Source organism: Salvelinus fontinalis, chromosome 2 (genome assembly GCF_029448725.1).
Source record: "Salvelinus fontinalis isolate EN_2023a chromosome 2, ASM2944872v1, whole genome shotgun sequence".
NCBI lineage: Eukaryota > Metazoa > Chordata > Actinopteri > Salmoniformes > Salmonidae > Salvelinus > Salvelinus fontinalis.
Window position 1 is genome coordinate 15,261,309 of NC_074666.1, and position 25,539 is coordinate 15,286,847.

The 25,539-nt window shown below is 40.9% G+C and overlaps 1 protein-coding gene across 3 annotated transcripts in view; it reads left to right on the forward strand.

Moving 5' to 3' along the window:
- The window catches only part of LOC129812851 (protein Shroom3-like), a 160,820-nt gene extending 136,429 nt beyond the window's left edge, over window positions 1-24,391 (forward strand). For all 3 annotated transcript variants that reach the window (XM_055864792.1, XM_055864784.1, XM_055864800.1), the window contains 3 exons: window positions 11,270-11,408; window positions 11,646-11,930; window positions 21,273-24,391. In XM_055864792.1, the coding sequence (XP_055720767.1) occupies window positions 11,270-11,408; window positions 11,646-11,930; window positions 21,273-21,782 (934 nt within the window). In that variant the 3' untranslated portion in view covers window positions 21,783-24,391. The remainder of the gene's footprint in view (window positions 1-11,269; window positions 11,409-11,645; window positions 11,931-21,272) is intronic.
- The last annotated feature ends 1,148 nt before the right edge of the window (window positions 24,392-25,539 follow it).

A 25,539-nucleotide genomic window follows, 5' to 3' on the forward strand; every position in this document is an offset into this window, starting at 1 on the left:
CTCCATGTTAGAGCTAGGTAACATCAGATCATACTGTCTGTCTCTCTCTCCATGTTAGAGCTAGGTAACATCAGATCATACTGTCTGTCTCTCTCTCCATGTTAGAGCTAGGTAACATCAGATCATACTGTCTGTCTCTCTCTCCATGTTAGAGCTAGGTAACATCAGATCATACTGTCTCTCTCTCTCTCCATGTTAGAGCTAGGTAACATCAGATCATACTGTCTGTCTCTCTCTCCATGTTAGAGCTAGGTAACATCAGATCATACTGTCTGTCTCTCTCTCTCCATGTTAGAGCTAGGTAACATCAGATCATACTGTCTCTCTCTCTCCATGTTAGAGCTAGGTAACATCAGATCATACTGTCTGTCTCTCTCTCCATGTTAGAGCTAGGTAACATCAGATCATACTGTCTGTCTCTCTCCATGTTAGAGCTAGGTAACATCAGATCATACTGTCTCTCTCTCTCCATGTTAGAGCTAGGTAACATCAGATCATACTGTCTGTCTCTCTCTCCATGTTAGAGCTAGGTAACATCAGATTATACTGTCTGTCTGTCTCTCCATGTTAGAGCTAGGTAACATCAGATCATACTGTCTGTCTCTCTCTCCATGTTAGAGCTAGGTAACATCAGATCATACTGTCTGTCTCTCTCCATGTTAGAGCTAGGTAACATCAGATCATACTGTCTCTCTCTCTCCATGTTAGAGCTAGGTAACATCAGATCATACTGTCTGTCTCTCTCTCCATGTTAGAGCTAGGTAACATCAGATTATACTGTCTGTCTGTCTCTCCATGTTAGAGCTAGGTAACATCAGATCATACTGTCTGTCTCTCTCTCCATGTTAGAGCTAGGTAACATCAGATCATACTGTCTGTCTCTCTCTCTCCATGTTAGAGCTAGGTAACATCAGATCATACTGTCTGTCTCTCCATGTTAGAGCTAGGTAACATCAGATCATACTGTCTGTCTCTCTCTCCATGTTAGAGCTAGGTAACATCAGATCATACTGTCTCTCTCTTTCTCCATGCTAGAGCTAGGTAACATCAGATCATACTGTCTGTCTCTCTCTCCATGTTAGAGCTAGGTAACATCAGATCATACTGTCTGTCTCTCTCTCCATGTTAGAGCTAGGTAACATCAGATCATACTGTCTCTCTCTTTCTCCATGCTAGAGCTAGGTAACATCAGATCATACTGTCTGTCTCTCTCTCCATGTTAGAGCTAGGTAACATCAGGTCATACTGTCTCTCTCTCTCTCCATGTTAGAGCTAGGTAACATCAGATCATACTGTCTGTCTCTCTCTCTCCATGTTAGAGCTAGGTAACATCAGATCATACTGTCTCTCTCTCTCCATGTTAGAGCTAGGTAACATCAGATCATACTGTCTGTCTCTCTCTCCATGTTAGAGCTAGGTAACATCAGATCATACTGTCTCTCTCTCTCCATGTTAGAGCTAGGTAACATCAGATTATACTGTCTGTCTCTCTCTCTCCATGTTAGAGCTAGTTAACATCAGATCATACTGTCTCTCTCTCTCTCCATGTTAGAGCTAGGTAACATCAGATCATACTGTCTGTCTCTCTCTCCATGTTAGAGCTAGGTAACATCAGATCATACTGTCTCTCTCTCTCTCCATGTTAGAGCTAGGTAACATCAGATCATACTGTCTGTCTCTCTCTCCATGTTAGAGCTAGGTAACATCAGATCATACTGTCTCTCTCTCTCCATGTTAGAGCTAGGTAACATCAGATCATACTGTCTGTCTCTCTCTCCATGTTAGAGCTAGGTAACATCAGATCATACTGTCTGTCTGTCTCTCTCTCCATGTTAGAGCTAGGTAACATCAGATCATACTGTCTCTCTCTCTCCATGTTAGAGCTAGGTAACATCAGATCATACTGTCTGTCTCTCTCTCCATGTTAGAGCTAGGTAACATCAGATCATACTGTCTGTCTCTCTCTCCATGTTAGAGCTAGGTAACATCAGATCATACTGTCTGTCTCTCTCTCCATGTTAGAGCTAGGTAACATCAGATCATACTGTCTCTCTCTCTCTCCATGTTAGAGCTAGGTAACATCAGATCATACTGTCTGTCTCTCTCTCCATGTTAGAGCTAGGTAACATCAGATCATACTGTCTCTCTCTCTCTCCATGTTAGAGCTAGGTAACATCAGATCATACTGTCTCTCTCTCTCTCCATGTTAGAGCTAGGTAACATCAGATCATACTGTCTCTCTCTCTCTCCATGTTAGAGCTAGGTAACATCAGATCATACTGTCTCTCTCTCTCCATGTTAGAGCTAGGTAACATCAGATCATACTGTCTCTCTCTCTCTCCATGTTAGAGCTAGGTAACATCAGATCATACTGTCTCTCTCTCTCTCCATGTTAGAGCTAGGTAACATCAGATCATACTGTCTGTCTCTCTCTCCATGTTAGAGCTAGGTAACATCAGATCATACTGTCTGTCTCTCTCTCCATGTTAGAGCTAGGTAACATCAGATCATACTGTCTCTCTCTCTCTCCATGTTAGAGCTAGGTAACATCAGATCATACTGTCTGTCTCTCTCTCCATGTTAGAGCTAGGTAACATCAGATCATACTGTCTCTCTCTCTCTCCATGTTAGAGCTAGGTAACATCAGATCATACTGTCTCTCTCTCTCTCCATGTTAGAGCTAGGTAACATCAGATCATACTGTCTGTCTCTCTCTCCATGTTAGAGCTAGGTAACATCAGATCATACTGTCTCTCTCTCTCTCCATGTTAGAGCTAGGTAACATCAGATCATCCTGTAGGTTTTAACTCCAACCCTAATCTAGCACACCTGATTCAGATAATTACCTGCTTGAAAAGTTGAATCAGGTTAGTTACAACTGGGGTTGGAGTTAAAACCTACAGGAGGGTATCTCTCCAGGAACAGGGTTGGAGTTAAAACCTACAGGAGGGTTTCTCTCCAGGAACAGGGTTGGGGTTAAAACCTACAGGAGGGTTTCTCTCCAGGAACAGGGTTGGAGTTAAAACCTACAGGATGGGTATCTCTCCAGGAACAGGGTTGGAGTTAAAACCTACAGGAGGGTATCTCTCCAGGAACAGGGTTGGAGTTAAAACCTACAGGAGGGTCTCTCTCCAGGAACAGGGTTGGAGTTAAAACCTACAGGAGGGTAGCTCTCCAGGAACAGGGTTGGAGAACCCTGCTCTAAATTAATTGAATACATTTTTAGCTTCTTTTGTCTTTTGAAATAAATAGTTTTTTTTACGAGTCAAGTTATTATTTTCAACCCAAGAAGGTATATATTCTACATATTCTCGGCTGGGTTTTTGAGTGATTGGGAAATAACTTGAGAATTTGTATCAGAAATATGTTTAAAAATTAAATGTATTATTTTAAAATAGAACCAAGGGACAGTGGGTTTGTTAGAGTCCTCGGTGTCAGAGGACAGTGGGTTCGTTAGAGTCCTCGGTGTCAGAGGACAGTGGGTTTGTTAGAGTCCTCGGTGTCAGAGGACAGTGGGTTTGTTAGAGTCCTCGGTGTCAGAGGACAGTGGGTTTGTTAGAGTCCTCGGTGTCAGAGGACAGTGGGTTTGTTAGAGTCCTCGGTGTCAGAGGACAGTGGGTTTGTTAGAGTCCTCGGTGTCAGAGGACAGTGGGTTTGTTAGAGTCCTCGGTGTCAGAGGACAGTGGGTTTGTTAGAGTCCTCGGTGTCAGAGGTGGGTGTGGCCTGATTCTACTGTTGAATGTTGTTCTGTCTCAAACATTCTATTCTGCATATCCATCCTGCCATGAAAACAAACCAGACACAACACATTCCTTATAGTAGTGTGTGTGTGTGTGTGTGTGTGTGTGTGTGTGTGTGTGTGTGTGTGTGTGTGTGTGTGTGTGTGTGTGTGTGTGTGTGTGTGTGTGTGTGTGTGTGTGTGTGTGTGTGTGTGTGTGTGTGTGTGAGTTTCACCCAAATAACAGACACACACAGAATACCATACTAATTATTTTGGCAACAAACACACTATTCAACAGACTAGTGCTTGTTGCTGACTGCTTGTTTTGCAGTATGTTGTTGTTGTTGTTGTTGTTGTTGTTGCTGACTGCTTGTTTTGCAGTATGTTGTTGTTGTTGTTGTTGTTGCTGACTGCTTGTTTTGCAGTATGTTGTTGTTGTTGTTGCTGACTGCTTGTTTTGCAGTATGTTGTTGTTGTTGTTGTTGTTGTTGCTGACTGCTTGTTTTGCAGTATGTTGTTGTTGTTGTTGCTGACTGCTTGTTTTGCAGTATGTTATTGTTGTTGTTGTTGCTGACTGCTTGTTTTGCAGTATGTTGTTGTTGTTGTTGCTGACTGCTTGTTTTGCAGTATGTTGTTGTTGTTGTTGCTGACTGCTTGTTTTGCAGTATGTTGTTGTTGTTGTTGCTGACTGCTTGTTTTGCAGTATGTTGTTGTTGTTGTTGCTGACTGCTTGTTTTGCAGTATGTTGTTGTTGTTGTTGCTGACTGCTTGTTTTGCAGTATGTTGTTGTTGTTGTTGCTGACTGCTTGTTTTGCAGTATGTTGTTGTTGTTGTTGTTGTTGCTGACTGCTTGTTTTGCAGTATGTTGTTGTTGTTGTTGTTGTTGCTGACTGCTTGTTTTGCAGTATGTTGTTGTTGTTGTTGCTGACTGCTTGTTTTGCAGTATGTTGTTGTTGTTGTTGCTGACTGCTTGTTTTGCAGTATGTTGTTGTTGTTGTTGCTGACTGCTTGTTTTGCAGTATGTTGTTGTTGTTGTTGTTGCTGACTGCTTGTTTTGCAGTATGTTGTTGTTGTTGTTGTTGTTGCTGACTGCTTGTTTTGCAGTATGTTGTTGTTGTTGCTGACTGCTTGTTTTGCAGTATGTTGTTGTTGTTGCTGACTGCTTGTTTTGCAGTATGTTGTTGTTGTTGTTGCTGACTGCTTGTTTTGCAGTATGTTGTTGTTGTTGTTGTTGTTGCTGACTGCTTGTTTTGCAGTATGTTGTTGTTGTTGTTGTTGCTGACTGCTTGTTTTACAGTATGTTATTGTTGTTGTTGTTGTTGCTGACTGCTTGTTTTGCAGTATGTTGTTGTTGTTGTTGCTGACTGCTTGTTTTGCAGTATGTTGTTGTTGTTGTTGTTGTTGCTGACTGCTTGTTTTGCAGTATGTTGTTGTTGTTGTTGCTGACTGCTTGTTTTGCAGTATGTTATTGTTGTTGTTGTTGTTGCTGACTGCTTGTTTTGCAGTATGTTGTTGTTGTTGTTGTTGCTGACTGCTTGTTTTGCAGTATGTTGTTGTTGTTGTTGTTGTTGCTGACTGCTTGTTTTGCAGTATGTTGTTGTTGTTGTTGCTGACTGCTTGTTTTGCAGTATGTTGTTGTTGTTGTTGTTGTTGTTGCTGACTGCTCGTTTTGCAGTATGTTGTTGTTGTTGTTGCTGACTGCTTGTTTTGCAGTATGTTATTGTTGTTGTTGTTGTTGCTGACTGCTTGTTTTGCAGTATGTTGTTGTTGTTGTTGCTGACTGCTTGTTTTGCAGTATGTTGTTGTTGTTGCTGACTGCTTGTTTTGCAGTATGTTGTTGTTGTTGTTGTTGCTGACTGCTTGTTTTGCAGTATGTTGTTGTTGTTGTTGTTGTTGCTGACTGCTTGTTTTACAGTATGTTATTGTTGTTGTTGTTGTTGCTGACTGCTTGTTTTGCAGTATGTTGTTGTTGTTGTTGTTGCTGACTGCTTGTTTTGCAGTATGTTGTTGTTGTTGTTGTTGTTGCTGACTGCTTGTTTTACAGTATGTTATTGTTGTTGTTGTTGTTGCTGACTGCTTGTTTTGCAGTATGTTGTTGTTGTTGTTGCTGACTGCTTGTTTTGCAGTATGTTGTTGTTGTTGTTGTTGTTGTTGCTGACTGCTCGTTTTGCAGTATGTTGTTGTTGTTGTTGCTGACTGCTTGTTTTGCAGTATGTTGTTGTTGTTGTTGCTGACTGCTTGTTTTGCAGTATGTTATTGTTGTTGTTGTTGTTGCTGACTGCTTGTTTTGCAGTATGTTGTTGTTGTTGTTGTTGTTGCTGACTGCTTGTTTTGCAGTATGTTGTTGTTGTTGTTGTTGTTGCTGACTGCTTGTTTTGCAGTATGTTATTGTTGTTGTTGTTGTTGCTGACTGCTTGTTTTGCAGTATGTTGTTGTTGTTGTTGTTGTTGCTGACTGCTTGTTTTGCAGTATGTTGTTGTTGTTGTTGTTGTTGTTGCTGACTGCTTGTTTTGCAGTATGTTGTTGTTGTTGTTGCTGACTGCTTGTTTTGCAGTATGTTATTGTTGTTGTTGTTGTTGCTGACTGCTTGTTTTGCAGTATGTTGTTGTTGTTGCTGACTGCTTGTTTTGCAGTATGTTGTTGTTGTTGTTGTTGTTGCTGACTGCTTGTTTTGCAGTATGTTGTTGTTGTTGTTGTTGTTGCTGACTGCTTGTTTTGCAGTATGTTGTTGTTGTTGTTGTTGCTGACTGCTTGTTTTGCAGTATGTTGTTGTTGTTGTTGTTGCTGACTGCTTGTTTTGCAGTATGTTGTTGTTGTTGTTGTTGTTGCTGACTGCTTGTTTTGCAGTATGTTGTTGTTGTTGTTGCTGACTGCTTGTTTTGCAGTATGTTGTTGTTGTTGTTGCTGACTGCTTGTTTTGCAGTATGTTGTTGTTGTTGTTGCTGACTGCTTGTTTTGCAGTATGTTGTTGTTGTTGCTGACTGCTTGTTTTGCAGTATGTTGTTGTTGTTGTTGTTGCTGACTGCTTGTTTTGCAGTATGTTGTTGTTGTTGTTGTTGTTGCTGACTGCTTGTTTTACAGTATGTTATTGTTGTTGTTGTTGTTGCTGACTGCTTGTTTTGCAGTATGTTGTTGTTGTTGTTGCTGACTGCTTGTTTTGCAGTATGTTGTTGTTGTTGTTGTTGTTGCTGACTGCTTGTTTTGCAGTATGTTGTTGTTGTTGTTGCTGACTGCTTGTTTTGCAGTATGTTGTTGTTGTTGTTGCTGACTGCTTGTTTTGCAGTATGTTGTTGTTGTTGTTGCTGACTGCTTGTTTTGCAGTATGTTGTTGTTGTTGTTGCTGACTGCTTGTTTTGCAGTATGTTGTTGTTGTTGTTGTTGTTGCTGACTGCTTGTTTTACAGTATGTTATTGTTGTTGTTGTTGTTGCTGACTGCTTGTTTTGCAGTATGTTGTTGTTGTTGTTGTTGCTGACTGCTTGTTTTGCAGTATGTTGTTGTTGTTGTTGTTGTTGTTGCTGACTGCTCGTTTTGCAGTATGTTGTTGTTGTTGTTGCTGACTGCTTGTTTTGCAGTATGTTGTTGTTGTTGTTGCTGACTGCTTGTTTTGCAGTATGTTGTTGTTGTTGTTATTGTTGCTGACTGCTTGTTTTGCAGTATGTTGTTGTTGTTGTTGTTGTTGCTGACTGCTTGTTTTGCAGTATGTTGTTGTTGTTGTTGCTGACTGCTTGTTTTGCAGTATGTTGTTGTTGTTGTTGCTGACTGCTTGTTTTGCAGTATGTTGTTGTTGTTGCTGACTGCTTGTTTTGCAGTATGTTGTTGTTGTTGTTGTTGCTGACTGCTTGTTTTACAGTATGTTATTGTTGTTGTTGTTGTTGCTGACTGCTTGTTTTGCAGTATGTTGTTGTTGTTGTTGCTGACTGCTTGTTTTGCAGTATGTTGTTGTTGTTGTTGTTGTTGCTGACTGCTTGTTTTGCAGTATGTTGTTGTTGTTGTTGTTGTTGCTGACTGCTTGTTTTGCAGTATGTTGTTGTTGTTGTTGCTGACTGCTTGTTTTGCAGTATGTTATTGTTGTTGTTGTTGTTGCTGACTGCTTGTTTTGCAGTATGTTGTTGTTGTTGTTGCTGACTGCTTGTTTTGCAGTATGTTGTTGTTGTTGTTGTTGTTGCTGACTGCTTGTTTTGCAGTATGTTGTTGTTGTTGTTGCTGACTGCTTGTTTTGCAGTATGTTGTTGTTGTTGTTGCTGACTGCTTGTTTTGCAGTATGTTATTGTTGTTGTTGTTGTTGCTGACTGCTTGTTTTGCAGTATGTTGTTGTTGTTGTTGCTGACTGCTTGTTTTGCAGTATGTTGTTGTTGTTGTTGCTGACTGCTTGTTTTGCAGTATGTTGTTGTTGTTGTTGTTGTTGCTGACTGCTTGTTTTACAGTATGTTATTGTTGTTGTTGTTGTTGCTGACTGCTTGTTTTGCAGTATGTTGTTGTTGTTGTTGCTGACTGCTTGTTTTGCAGTATGTTGTTGTTGTTGTTGTTGTTGTTGTTGCTGACTGCTCGTTTTGCAGTATGTTGTTGTTGTTGTTGCTGACTGCTTGTTTTGCAGTATGTTGTTGTTGTTGTTGCTGACTGCTTGTTTTGCAGTATGTTATTGTTGTTGTTGTTGTTGCTGACTGCTTGTTTTGCAGTATGTTGTTGTTGTTGCTGACTGCTTGTTTTGCAGTATGTTGTTGTTGTTGCTGCTGACTGCTTGTTTTGCAGTATGTTGTTGTTGTTGTTGCTGACTGCTTGTTTTGCAGTATGTTGTTGTTGTTGTTGCTGACTGCTTGTTTTGCAGTATGTTGTTGTTGTTGTTGCTGACTGCTTGTTTTGCAGTATGTTGTTGTTGTTGTTGTTGTTGCTGACTGCTTGTTTTGCAGTATGTTGTTGTTGTTGTTGTTGCTGACTGCTTGTTTTGCAGTATGTTGTTGTTGTTGTTGTTGTTGTTGCTGACTGCTTGTTTTGCAGTATGTTGTTGTTGTTGTTGCTGACTGCTTGTTTTGCAGTATGTTGTTGTTGTTGTTGTTGTTGCTGACTGCTTGTTTTGCAGTATGTTGTTGTTGTTGTTGCTGACTGCTTGTTTTGCAGTATGTTGTTGTTGTTGTTGTTGCTGACTGCTTGTTTTGCAGTATGTTGTTGTTGTTGTTGTTGCTGACTGCTTGTTTTGCAGTATGTTGTTGTTGTTGTTGCTGACTGCTTGTTTTGCAGTATGTTGTTGTTGTTGTTGCTGACTGCTTGTTTTGCAGTATGTTGTTGTTGTTGTTGCTGACTGCTTGTTTTGCAGTATGTTGTTGTTGTTGTTGCTGACTGCTTGTTTTGCAGTATGTTGTTGTTGTTGTTGCTGACTGCTTGTTTTGCAGTATGTTGTTGTTGTTGTTGCTGTTGTTGCTGACTGCTCGTTTTACAGTATGTTATTGTTGTTGTTGTTGTTGCTGACTGCTTGTTTTGCAGTATGTTGTTGTTGTTGTTGCTGACTGCTTGTTTTGCAGTATGTTATTGTTGTTGTTGCTGACTGCTTGTTTTGCAGTATGTTGTTGTTGTTGTTGCTGACTGCTTGTTTTGCAGTATGTTGTTGTTGTTGTTGCTGACTGCTTGTTTTGCAGTATGTTGTTGTTGTTGTTGTTGTTGCTGACTGCTTGTTTTACAGTATGTTATTGTTGTTGTTGTTGTTGCTGACTGCTTGTTTTGCAGTATGTTGTTGTTGTTGTTGCTGACTGCTTGTTTTGCAGTATGTTGTTGTTGTTGTTGTTGTTGCTGACTGCTCGTTTTGCAGTATGTTGTTGTTGTTGTTGCTGACCGCTTGTTTTGCAGTATGTTGTTGTTGTTGTTGCTGACTGCTTGTTTTGCAGTATGTTATTGTTATTGTTGTTGTTGCTGACTGCTTGTTTTGCAGTATGTTGTTGTTGTTGCTGACTGCTTGTTTTGCAGTATGTTGTTGTTGTTGTTGTTGTTGCTGACTGCTTGTTTTGCAGTATGTTGTTGTTGTTGTTGTTGTTGTTGTTGCTGACTGCTTGTTTTGCAGTATGTTGTTGTTGTTGTTGCTGACTGCTTGTTTTGCAGTATGTTGTTGTTGTTGTTGTTGCTGACTGCTTGTTTTGCAGTATGTTATTGTTGTTGTTGTTGCTGACTGCTTGTTTTGCAGTATGTTGTTGTTGTTGTTGTTGTTGCTGACTGCTTGTTTTGCAGTATGTTGTTGTTGTTGTTGCTGACTGCTTGTTTTGCAGTATGTTGTTGTTGTTGTTGTTGTTGCTGACTGCTTGTTTTGCAGTATGTTGTTGTTGTTGTTGCTGACTGCTTGTTTTGCAGTATGTTGTTGTTGTTGTTGTTGTTGCTGACTGCTTGTTTTGCAGTATGTTGTTGTTGTTGTTGTTGTTGCTGACTGCTTGTTTTGCAGTATGTTGTTGTTGTTGTTGCTGACTGCTTGTTTTGCAGTATGTTGTTGTTGTTGCTGACTGCTTGTTTTGCAGTATGTTGTTGTTGTTGTTGCTGACTGCTTGTTTTGCAGTATGTTGTTGTTGTTGCTGACTGCTTGTTTTGCAGTATGTTGTTGTTGTTGTTGTTGCTGACTGCTTGTTTTGCAGTATGTTGTTGTTGTTGTTGTTGTTGCTGACTGCTTGTTTTGCAGTATGTTGTTGTTGTTGCTGACTGCTTGTTTTGCAGTATGTTGTTGTTGTTGTTGTTGTTGCTGACTGCTTGTTTTGCAGTATGTTGTTGTTGTTGTTGTTGTTGCTGACTGCTTGTTTTGCAGTATGTTGTTGTTGTTGTTGCTGACTGCTTGTTTTGCAGTATGTTGTTATTGTTGTTGTTGTTGCTGACTGCTTGTTTTGCAGTATGTTGTTGTTGTTGTTGTTGTTGTTGCTGACTGCTTGTTTTGCAGTATGTTGTTGTTGCTGACTGCTTGTTTTGCAGTATGTTATTGTTGTTGTTGTTGTTGCTGACTGCTTGTTTTGCAGTATGTTGTTGTTGTTGTTGTTGTTGCTGACTGCTTGTTTTGCAGTATGTTGTTGTTGTTGTTGTTGTTGCTGACTGCTTGTTTTGCAGTATGTTGTTGTTGTTGTTGCTGACTGCTTGTTTTGCAGTATGTTGTTGTTGTTGTTGTTGTTGCTGACTGCTTGTTTTGCAGTATGTTGTTGTTGTTGTTGTTGCTGACTGCTTGTTTTGCAGTATGTTGTTGTTGTTGTTGTTGCTGACTGCTTGTTTTGCAGTATGTTGTTGTTGTTGTTGTTGCTGACTGCTTGTTTTGCAGTATGTTGTTGTTGTTGTTGCTGACTGCTTGTTTTGCAGTATGTTGTTGTTGTTGTTGCTGACTGCTTGTTTTGCAGTATGTGTCAGTTTCGGTAAGGAGTTTCAGGATGTAATGTGTCAGTCTATTCAAGTGGTAGTAATGCTAACTGTTGCTCCATTCTTGTGTCTCTGTTCCATGGGGTGCCAAACTACTATGGCTGACCCTGTAAAACAACATATTTCACTGCACCTATCTAGTGTATGTGACCATAAAACATTTTTTTTTTTTCTTGTAGAAGTCAAGATGGTGTCTGTTCAATAGGACCCAATCTGCTGCAGAGAACAGAGGGAGGAGGAAGAGGAGGAGCAGGAGGAGGAGGAGGCGAGGAGGACACAGATCTGCATGACGACGAGACAGACCTCAATCAGAAGAAGGTCTGAATTTACCTTAAATTCTTTTTCTTTTTTTTGTAAACAATTGTTTTTATCAGATCAAATCAAAGGCAATACAATTACATGAATCTATGAATTAACTGATTGATATAAAAGTAAGGAAAATGAAAGACAAATGCTCATCCAACCTATGGTCCTCGGGGATCCAGAAGATCTCTGGTGAAGTGGAGACACAATAGACACAATGCACAATTGTTGCTAACTTCTCCCGTCCACTAGGTGGAGCTACTCCAGGCCCTGACTCTGAGCATTACCTCCTTGCGGGATGAGAAGGAGGTTCTGGCGGAGGAGCAGAGGAGGTTCCGGGCCCTAGGGGGCCACATAGAGAGCCTGGTTCAAGAGCACTGTAAGCCCAACGAGAGGGAGAAGTACAAGATGCTCATCGGGGACATGGATAAGATAGTCAACCTTCTGCTGTCTCTGTGTGGCCGGCTGGCCCGGGTCCATAACGCTCTCTCTGCCCTGGACAGAGAGGAGCAGACAGAGGACTTCCAAGAGGAAAGGGTGAGATATTAAACTACACTATACATTATACATTATGTCCTCTCTTCCCTGGATAGACAGGAGACAGAGGACAGCCAAGAGGAGAGGATGAGGCTTCACACACTGTACACACTACACCTACACTACACTACACACTACACACTACACCTACACTACACACTACACCTACACTACACTACACACTACACCTACACTACACTACACTACACACTACACCTACACTACACTACACACTACACCTACACCACACCTACACTACACACTACACCTACACTACACTACACACTACACCTACACCACACCTACACTACACCTACACTACACTACACACTACACCTACACTACACCTACACTACACTACACCACACCTACACTACACACTACACCTACACTACACTACACACTACACCTACACTACACCTACACTACACGACACACTACACCTACACCACACCTACACTACACACTACACCTACACTACACACTACACCTACACTACACACTAAACCTACACTACACTACACACTACACTACACACTACACCTACACTACACCTACACTACACACTACACCTACACTACACACTACACACACACTACACACTACACCTACACTACACACTACACCTACACTACACCTACACTACACTACACACTACACCTACACCACACCTACACTGCACACTACACCTACACTACACACTACACCTACACTACACCTACACTACACTACACACTACACCTACACCACACCTACACTCTACACCTACACTACACTACACACTACACCTACACTACACCTACACTACACTACACCTACACTAACACTACACTAACACTACACTACACTAACACTATACTACACCTACACTAACACTACACTAACACTACACTACACTAACACTACACTAACACTATACTACACTACACTAACACTACACTACCACTACACTAACACTATACTACACTACACTAACACTACACTACACTAACACTACACTACACTAACACTACACTAACACTAACACTACACTAACACTATACTACACTACACTAACACTACACTACACTAACACTACACTACACTAACACTACACTAACACTACACTACACTAACACTATACTACACCTACACTAACACTATACTAACACTACACTACACTAACACAACACTACACTACACTAACACTACACTACACTACACTAACACTACACTACACCTACACTAACACTAACACTACACTAACACTACACTATCACTACACTACACCTACACTAACACTAACACTACACTAACACTACACTACACTATACTAACACTACACTACACTACACTAACACTACACCTACACTAACACTAACACTATACTAACACTACACTAACACGACACTAACACTACACTACACTATACTAACACTACACTAACACGAACACTACACTAACACTACACTATCACTACACTACACCTACACTAACACTAACACTACACTAACACTACACTACACTACACTATACTAACACTACACTAACACTAACACTACACTAACACTACACTACACTACACTATACTAACACTACACTACACTACACTAACACTACACCTACACTAACACTAACACTATACTAACACTACACTAACACGACACTAACACTACACTACACTAACACGAACACTACACTAACACTACACTATCACTACACTACACCTACACTAACACTAACACTACACTAACACTACACTACACTACACTATACTAACACTACACTAACACTACACTAACACTACACTACACTACACTAACACTACACTACACTAACACTACACTACACCTACACTAACACTACACTAACACTACACTATCACTACACTACACCTACACTAACACTAACACTACACTAACACTACACTACACTACACTATACTAACACTACACTAACACGAACACTACACTAACACTACACTATCACTACACTACACCTACACTAACACTAACACTACACTAACACTACACTACACTACACTATACTAACACTACACTAACACTAACACTACACTAACACTAACACTACACTATACTAACACTACACTACACTACACTAACACTACACCTACACTAACACTAACACTATACTAACACTACACTAACACGACACTAACACTACACTAACACGAACACTACACTAACACTACACTATCACTACACTACACCTACACTAACACTAACACTACACTAACACTACACTACACTACACTATACTAACACTACACTAACACTACACTAACACTACACTACACTACACTATACTAACACTACACTGCACTACACTAACACTACACTACACTACACTAACACTACACCTACACTACACCCTACACTACACTAACACTACACTATACTAACACTACACTAACACTACACTAACACTACACCTACACTACACCTACAATACACCCTACACTACACTAACACTACACTATACTATACTAACACTACACTAACACTACACTACACACCACACTACACTAACGCTACACTACACTACACTAACACTACACTACACTAACACTACACTACACTAACACTACACTAACGCTACACTACACTACACTACACTAACACTACACTACACTAACACTACACTACACTAACACTATACTACACTAACACTACACTAGCACTACACTACACTACACTAACACTACACTAACACTACACTAACACTACACTAACACTACACTAACACTACACTAACACTATACTACACTACACTACACTAACACTACACTAACACTACACTACACTAACACTATACTACACTAACACTACACTAGCACTACACTACACTACACTAACACTACACTAACACTACACTAACACTACACTAACACTACACTACACTACACTACACTAACACTACACTAACACTACACTAACACTACACTAACACTACACTACACTAACACTATACTACACTAACACTACACTACACTAGCACTACACTACACTAACACTACACTAACACTACACAAACACTACACTACACTAACACTACACTACACTACACAAACACTACACTAACACTACACTACACTACACTAACACTACACTAACACTACACTAACACTACACAAACACTACACAAACACTACACTACACTAACACTACACTACACTACACTAACACTACACTAACACTAACACTAACACTACACTAACACTAACACTAACACTACACTACACTAACACTACACCAACACTACACTAACACTACACTACACTAACACTACACTAACACTACACAAACACTACACTAACACTACACCAACACTACACAAACACTACACTACACTAACACTACACCAACACTACACTACACTAACACTAACACTACACTACACTAACACTACACCAACACTACACCAACACTACACTAACACTACACTACACTAACACTACACTAACACTACACAAACACTACACTACACTAACACTACACCAACACTACACTAACACTACACCAACACTACACTAACACTACACTACACTACACTACACTAACACTACACTAACACTACACTACACAAACACTACACTACACTAACACTACACTAACACTAACACTAACACTACACTACACTAACACTACACTAACACTACACAAACACTACACTAACACTACACTAACACTACACCAACACTACACTAACACTACACTACACTACACAAACACTAACACTACACTTACACTGCACTTACACTAACACTACACTACACTACACTAACACTACACTAACACTACACTACACTTACACTACACTAACACTACACTACACTAACACTACACTACCACTACACTACACTAAACTACACTACACAAACACTACACTACACTAAACTACACTACACTACAAACACTACACTACACTACACTACACTAACACTACACTAACACTACACTACACTAACACTACACTACACTTACACTACACTAACACTACACTAACACTACACTAACACTACACTACACTAACACTACACTAACAGCACACTACCACTACACTACACTACACTACACTAACACTACACTAACACTACACTAACACTACACTACACTAACACTAACACTACACTAACACTACACTACACTACACTACACTAACACTACACTAACACTACACTACACTACACTAACACTACACTACACTAACACTACACTACACTAACAGCACACTACCACTACACTACACTACACTAACACTACACTAACACTAACACTACACTAACACTACACTACACTAACACTACACTACACTAACACTAACACTACACTAACACTAACACTACACTAACACTACACTACACTACACTACACTAACACTACACTAACACTACACTAACACTACACTACACTAACACTACACTAACACTACACTACACTAACACTACACTACACTAACACTAACACTACACTAACACTACACTACACTACACTACACTAACACTACACTAACACTACACTACACTACACTAACACTACACTACACTAACACTACACTACACTAACAGCACACTACCACTACACTACACTACACTACACTAACACTACACTAACACTACACTACACTACACTAACACTACACTACACTAACACTACACTACACTAACAGCACACTACCACTACACTAACACTACACTAACACTACACTAACACTACACTACACTACACTAACAGCACACTACCACTACACTATACTACACTACACTACACTACACTAACACTACACTACACTAACACTACACTAACACTACACTAACACTACACTAACAGCACACTACCACTACACTACACTACACTACACTAACACTACACTACACTAACACTACACTACCACTACACTAACACTACACTAACAGCACACTACCACTACACTACACTACACTAACACTACACTAACACTACACTAACACTACACTAACACTACACTACACTAACAGCACACTACCACTACACTACACTATACTAACACTACACTAACACTACACTAACACTACACTAACACTACACTACACTAACAGCACACTACCACTACACTACACTACAATAACACTACACTACACTAACACTACACTAACACTACACTAACAGCACACTACCACTAACACTACACTACACTAACACTACACCAACACTACACTAACACTACACTAACACTAACACTACAATAACACTAACACTACACTACACTAACACTAACACTACAATAACACTAACACTACACTACCACTACACTACACTACACTACACTTGCACTACACTAACACTACACTAACACTACACTAACACTAACACTACACTACACTAACACTACACTACACAAACACTAACACTACACTTACACTACACTTACACTAACACTACACTACACTACACTAACACTACACTAACACTACACTACACTTACACTACACTAACACTACACTACACTAAACTACACTACACTACAAACACTACACTACACTACACTACACTAACACAACACTAACACTACACTACCACTACACTACCACTACACTCCACTAACACTACACTACACTTACACTACACTAACACTACACTAACACTACACTAACATTACACTAACAGCACACTACCAGTACACTACACTACACTACACTACACTAACACTACACTACACTAACACTACACTACACTAACACTACACTAACACTACACTACACTAACACTACACTACACTAACACTAACACTACACTACACTACACTAACACTACACTACACTACACTAACACTACACTACACTAACACTACACTACCACTACACTACCACTACACTACACTAACACTACACTACCACTACACTAACACTACACTACACTAACACTACACTAACACTACACTAACACTACACTAACACTACACTACACTACACTAACACTACACTAACAGCACACTACCACTACACTACACTACACTACACTAACACTACACTACACTAACACTACACTACACTAAACTACACTATCACTACACTACACTACACTAACACTACACTACACTAACACTACACTACACTACACTACACTAACAGCACACTACCACTACACTACACTACACTAACACTACACTATCACTACACTAACACTACACTAACACTAACACTACCACTACACTACACTACACTAACACTAACGCTACCACTACACTACACTACACTAACACTAACACTAACACTACACTACACTACAATAACACTACACTACACTAACACTACACTAACACTACACTACACTAACACTACACTACACTACACTACACTACACTAACACTACACTAACACTACACTAACACTACAGTAACAGCACACTACCACTACACTACACTACAATAACACTACACTACCACTACACTACACTACACTTACACTACACTAACACTACACTAACACTACACTAACACTACACTAACACTACACTACAATAACACTAACACTACACTACCACTACACTACACTTACACTACACTAACACTACACTAACACTACACTACACTACACTACACTAACACTACACTATCAGCACACTACCACTACACTACACTAACACTAACACTACACTAACACTACACTAACACTACACTAACACTATACTAACACTACACTAACACTACACTAACACTACACTAACACTACACTACACTAACATACACTACACTACACTTACACTACACTAACACTACACTACACTAACACTACACTACACTAACACTACACTAACACTACACTAACACTACACTAACACTACACTACACTACACTAACACTACACTATACTACACTAACACTACACTATACTACACTACACTTACACTAACACTACACTACACTAACACTACACTACACTAACACTACACTAACACTACACTAACACTACACTATACTACACTACACTAACACTACACTACACTACACTAACACTACACTACACTACACTAACACTACACTATACTACACTACACTTACACTAACACTACACTACACTACACTAACACTAACACTACACTAACACTACACGACACTAACACTACACTAACACTAACACTACACTAACACTACACTACACTACACTAACACTACACTACATTAACACTACACTAACACTACACTAAGACTACACTACACTAACACTACACTAACACTACACTACACTACACTACACTAACACTACACTAACACTACACTAACACTACACTACACTACACTAACACTACACTACACTAACACTACACTACATTAACACTACACTAACACTACACTAAGACTACACTACACTAACACTACACTAACACTACACTAACACTACACTAACACTACACTACCACTACACTAACACTACACTAACACTAACACTACACTAACACTACACTAACACTACACTAACACAACACTAACACTACACTAACACAACACTAACACTACACTGCACTACACTAACACTAACACTACACTAACACTACACTACACTACACTACACTACACTACACTAACACTACACTACACTACACTAGCACTACACTACACTAACACTACACTAACACTACACTAACACTACACTAACACTACACTACCACTACACTAACAGTACACTATACTACACTAACACTACACTAACACTACACTACACTAACACTACACTACACTAACACTACACTAACACTACACTACCACTACACTAACACTACACTAACACGACACTAACACTACACTACACTAACACTACACTAACACTACACTTCACTAACACTACACTAACACTACACTAACACTACACTACACTACACTAACACTACACTACACTAACACTACATTAACACTACACTACACTAACACTACACTACACTAACACTACACTACACTACACTACACTACACTACACTGGCACTACACACATAACAGCACAGAAGAGGCTGAAGATACTCCACTCTACATACTACAGTGTGACCCCTAACAGTGGGAATCACAGTGTGAAGGAGACCCCTAACAGTGGGAATCACAGTGTGATTGTATTGTGGTATTGAATGAGGTCACAGAACGGCAGACAGTCTGTCTCATAGTGTGGTATTGAATGAGGTCACAGAACGGCAGACAGTCTGTCTCATAGTGTGGTATTGAATGAGGTCACAGAACGGCAGACAGTCTGTCTCATAGTGTGGTATTGAATGAGGTCACAGAACGGCAGACAGTCTGTCTCATAGTGTGGTATTGAATGAGGTCACAGAACGGCAGACAGTCTGTCTCATAGTGTGGTATTGAATGAGGTCACAGAACGGCAGACAGTCTGTCTCATAGTGTGGTATTGAATGAGGTCACAGAACGGCAGACAGTCTGTCTCATAGTGTGGTATTGAATGAGGTCACAGAACGGCAGACAGTCTGTCTCATAGTGTGGTATTGAATGAGGTCACAGAACGGCAGACAGTCTGTCTCATAGTGTGGTATTGAATGAGGTCACAGAACGGCAGACAGTTTGTTGGTCTACGGGATGTTCTGACGGAGCCTGGGCCTTTATCAAGCCTTTTCCCTCTTGTGTTTGGCTGTGTTAAGGCGCGGTGACATCATGGTGCTACCTCAGCTTCCCTCCCTTTAATGAGGGAACGTGACGGTGTTAAAATGTGATTTACATCAGTCACTGATACTACAGGGCTCCTCCCCTCTGAAACACGGATTGATTCCTGTGACCTTGTATTCTGCCCTCCTGAGAGGGTGTCATTCAGCCTGGGTTGCTTTACTTTACCCAAATGTCATCATATGTTATCAAGGCTTTTACTAATCTAGTGTCCTCTACTAGTGTCCTATCTCATTAATACTGAACATGGTTCTGTAGATGTGTCACATGATGGCCACTAGGTGGTGCCAGGTCACAGTGTCTGTGTGTATTTACTAACCCACATCTCGTCTATCTCTCTCCCCTCGGGAGTGTACAGCAGAAGCACAGGCAGGATGTCTATCTCCTCTAGTTTAACCAGGAGTCTCTCTGTGTAAAGACTCTATTCACCTATCACTAACGGTCTCTCTCTCCCCTCAGGAGTCTGTGTCGCCAGCACCAGGATGACTTTAATAATCTATATATCTCTGTTAACTCAGGAGTCCTTACAGCAGAAACCACCAGGATGACTTTAATAATCTATATATCTCTGTTAACTCAGGAGTCCTTACAGCAGAAACCACCAGGATGACTTTAATAATCTATATATCTCTGTTAACTCAGGAGTCCTTACAGCAGAAAACACCAGGATGACTAATAATCTATATATCTCTGTTAACTCAGGAGTCCTTACAGCAGAAGCGCAGGCAGCTGTGTAGTCAGCACGAGGATGCCAGGGAGTTGAAGGAGAATCTGGACAGGCGGGAGCGTGTGGTACTGGACATCCTGGGTGGGTACCTGACTGGGCCGCAGCTTAGAGACTACCAGCACTTCGTCTGTATGAAACCAGCCCTGCTGATCCGCCAGAGACACCTGGATGAGCTCCTTAAGCAGTGGGATGAACAGCTCAGCAGGCTGGCTGAGAGTATCCCTCCAGGGGACCACCAGGCCCAGCCCAGCTCACCTATCCCTGGGTTGAACCCCAGCCTCGGCCCTAACCTTAGAGCTCCCAGCCCTAACCTTAGAGCTCCCAGCCCTAACCTTAGAGCTCCCAGCTCTAACCTTAGAGCTCCCAGCCCTAACCTTAGAGCTCCCAGCCCTAACCTTAGAGCTCCCAGCCCTAACCTTAGAGCTCCCAGCCCTAACCTTGGTCCTACCCACACAGTCCGCTCCACCACTGTGACATCACTGTGACATCACCCCAACAACAACAGTGCTCCTGGTCACTCCTACAGTTGCTGTGTCTCTGACCCAGTGGGAGGAGCGCCATGAGTCTGGCGAGCAAGATGCAACAGTACTTGATTGAAGAGAGAGACATGCTCTATATGGAGCAGGAAGGATGTCTGTCGGTCTGTCCCCTTGTTGCAGACAGACAGGTAGACAGGCAGACAGACAGACAGGCAGACAGACAGACAGGCAGACTGCATTCAGACAGACAGACAGACAGACAGACAGACAGACAGACAGGCAGACTGTATTCAGACAGACAGGCAGACAGCATTCAGACAGACTGCAGACAGACAGGCAGACAGACTGCATTCAGACAGACAGGCAGACAGACAGGCTGCATTCAGGCAGACTGCAGACAGACAGGCTGCATTCAGACAGATTGCATTCAGACAGATTGCATTCAGACAGACTGCATTCAGACAGACTGCATTCAGACAGACAGGCAGACAGACAGACTGCATTCAGACAGACTGCATTCAGACAGACTGCATTCAGACAGACTGCATTCAGACAGACTGCATTCAGACAGACAGACTGCAGACAGGCAGACAGACAGACTGCATTCAGACAGATTGCATTCAGACAGACTGCATTCAGACAGATTGCATTCAGACAGATTGCATTCAGACAGATTGCATTCAGACAGACTGCATTCAGACAGACTGCATTCAGACAGACAGGCAGACAGACAGACTGCATTCAGACAGACTGCATTCAGACAGATTGCATTCAGACAGACAGGCATTCAGACAGATTGCATTCAGACAGACTGCATTCAGACATATTGCATTCAGACAGACTGCATTCAGACAGACAGGCAGACAGACAGACTGCATTCAGACAGACTGCATTCAGACAGATTGCATTCAGACAGACTGCATTCAGACAGACTGCAGACAGACAGACTGCATTCAGACAGTCTGCATTCAGACAGACAGGCAGACAGACTGCATTCAGACAGACCGCATTCAGACAGTCTGCATTCAGACAGACAGGCAGACAGACAGACTGCATTCAGACAGACTGCATTCAGACAGACCGCATTCAGACAGATTGCATTCACGATCAATGCATTCTTGTGCCTCTATTTATGCTTCCTATGTTACTCAAGCTTTTTCACATATTTGTATTCTGACTGGCCACTCAGCATGTCTTTGGTTGATTCAATACACTGTTGAAGTACCTAGTTGTATTCATACGAGTGGATCAAAGCTTTGAGAGTAACGATGGTGGATGTACAACTTCCTGTCAAGAAATGTTGTTCCCCATATATTTATAACATTACTAGTGCCTTTACGTTTGTATATCACTACAGCTGAGCACTTTTTTTGGGCAGTTTAACTACTGATTGGTCAGAATGGTCAGAATGACAGAACTAGAATGGCTTCTATTTCTCATTCTGTTCCTATTGGTTCAGGAGGAACCGGACCTGAAAAATCTAATCAAATCAAATAGGCCTGTTTTCTTTACCAACATAATAGCACGCTCTCACACATATTAATATGTAGTCACAATCTAAGGCAATATTATGCTTCAAACACTTCTAATTCAGACTCGAAAATGATAGTTTATGATAAAAGCTACCATGGCATTGACAACAACTGCTATTATTATTTATATTATAAAAAAGGAACGCAAGTGGCTGTACATATGATGTCTGCTAACCTCTTATGATTTTTAATATGTAGATGACAACAACAAAAACATTTTATATTTTTTGGAAACTGAAAAAAAAACATGTGAAATTTAAAACAAATGTGATTTCTCTCAGAGAAGGCAAGGTGATGTCATGATGATGTCATGTTCTAGAACTTGTGAAATCAACAAAACATTTCACCATGTCATTGGAATTAGGTTAAAAGTTGGGTGAAAAACAGACTAAATATCCTTTTGTTGATGACTTTTTGCAAATCTAAACTGTTTTCTACGTTGATTTAACATCATCGTATTGATTTGTTGGGTTGAAATGACGTGGAAACAACCTTGATTCAACCAGTTTTTGCCCCGTGGGAAGTGTGTGTGTGTTTGGTGTCAGCGTGAGTGTGTGTGTGTGTGTGTGTGTGTGTGTGTGTGTGTGTGTGTGTGTGTGTGTGTGTGTGTGTGTGTGTGTGTGTGTGTGTGTGTGTGTGTGTGTGTGTGTGTGTGTGTGTGTGTGTGGTGTCAGCGTGAGTGTGTGTGTGTGTGTGTGTGTGTGTGTGTGTGTGTGTGTGTGTGTGGTCAGCGTGCGTGAGTGTAGAGTCCTGTGACTCCTTGCTTGTTTCCCCTCCACTAAAATGTACTATGCCAATTGATATTGTTGTGTCCTTTTGAGAGAACCTTTTAAAGCATCTACAGATGATCCTAATTTGAGTCAAATATACTGTATCAGGCACATATTCATGTTAATATTTTCACCAAATGGTGCCATCCATTTTTTTCTTCATAGCTTTTCAGAAGCATAACTGAATTCTCAGATTTGACAGATTTTCCTAATCAAAATTCCATGTATCGATTGTGCTTTACGAAGCGTAGGAGAAGGGAGGCTGATTGGAAAAAAGATCCTTGTTTTACAAATAAATCTATTTTTAAACAGAGCCTTTGTTGTTGTCTTTCTGTACTTTGACTATTCTATAATGTCATCAGCCATGTTGTATCTGTTCTGTTATTGATGAGATTAGATCAATTTTATTGTCCCTGAAGGGACGTGTTAGCCTGGTCCCAGATCTGTTGTCTCCTTCTATAGCCTGGTCCCAGATCTGTTGTCTCCTTCTATAGCCTGGTCCCAGATCTGTTGTCTCCTTCTATAGCCTGGTCCCAGATCTGTTGTCTCCTTCTATAGCCTGGTCCCAGATCTGTTGTCTCCTTCTATAGCCTGGTCTCAGATCTGTTGTCTCCTTCTATAACCTGGTCCCAGATCTGTTGTCTCCTTCTATAGCCTGGTCCCAGATCTGTTGTCTCCGTCTATACTGGCACTCAGGCTAGATTGGGCATGATAGCACCAACAGACTGGCACTCAGGCTAGATTGGGCATGATAGCACCAACAGACTGGCACTCAGGCTAGATTGGGCATGATAGAACCAACAGACTGGCACTCAGGCTAGGGACATTTGTCTTGGACATTCAAGTCAAGTCATACAGCAACATGTTGCTTTTATTGTTATTTTTTTAACGTTATTTATTTAACCTTTATTTAACGAGGCAAGTCAGTTGAGAACAAATTCTTATTTACATTGATGTCCTACCCCGGCCAAACCTGGACGACGCTGGGCCAATTGTGCGCCGCCCTATGGGACTCCCAATGTGAAACAGCCTGCTTGTGTGAAGTGTGTGTGTTGCAGTTTACGTTCCACATCCTAGAAGTTGACTGGTCCACTGACTGACCTAGTGACTTGACTTGTGGACTATTTGCCCTCAGGAGAGCACATTAACCCAGTGTAACATGATAGCTCAACATAGCAGTGTCAGAGTGCTGGTAGGACTTGTCATAATATTCTCACCCTTCCTTCCACTGTTAAAGGGATATTTCACCCAAATTACAACAACAAAATTTTCACACATAATTTCCAAATCATCCAAATGTATCTCAAATTGATTGTGATGATCAATGAAGTCACTTAGATTAATTGAACATGATGCAGCATTTACCGTGAATGCAGTCTTCGCTATCGTGGGAACATTGCCTTTAAATGTCAATCACGCTGTAAAGCTGAACTTCAGCGAAACGGATTGAATAGAGCCCTA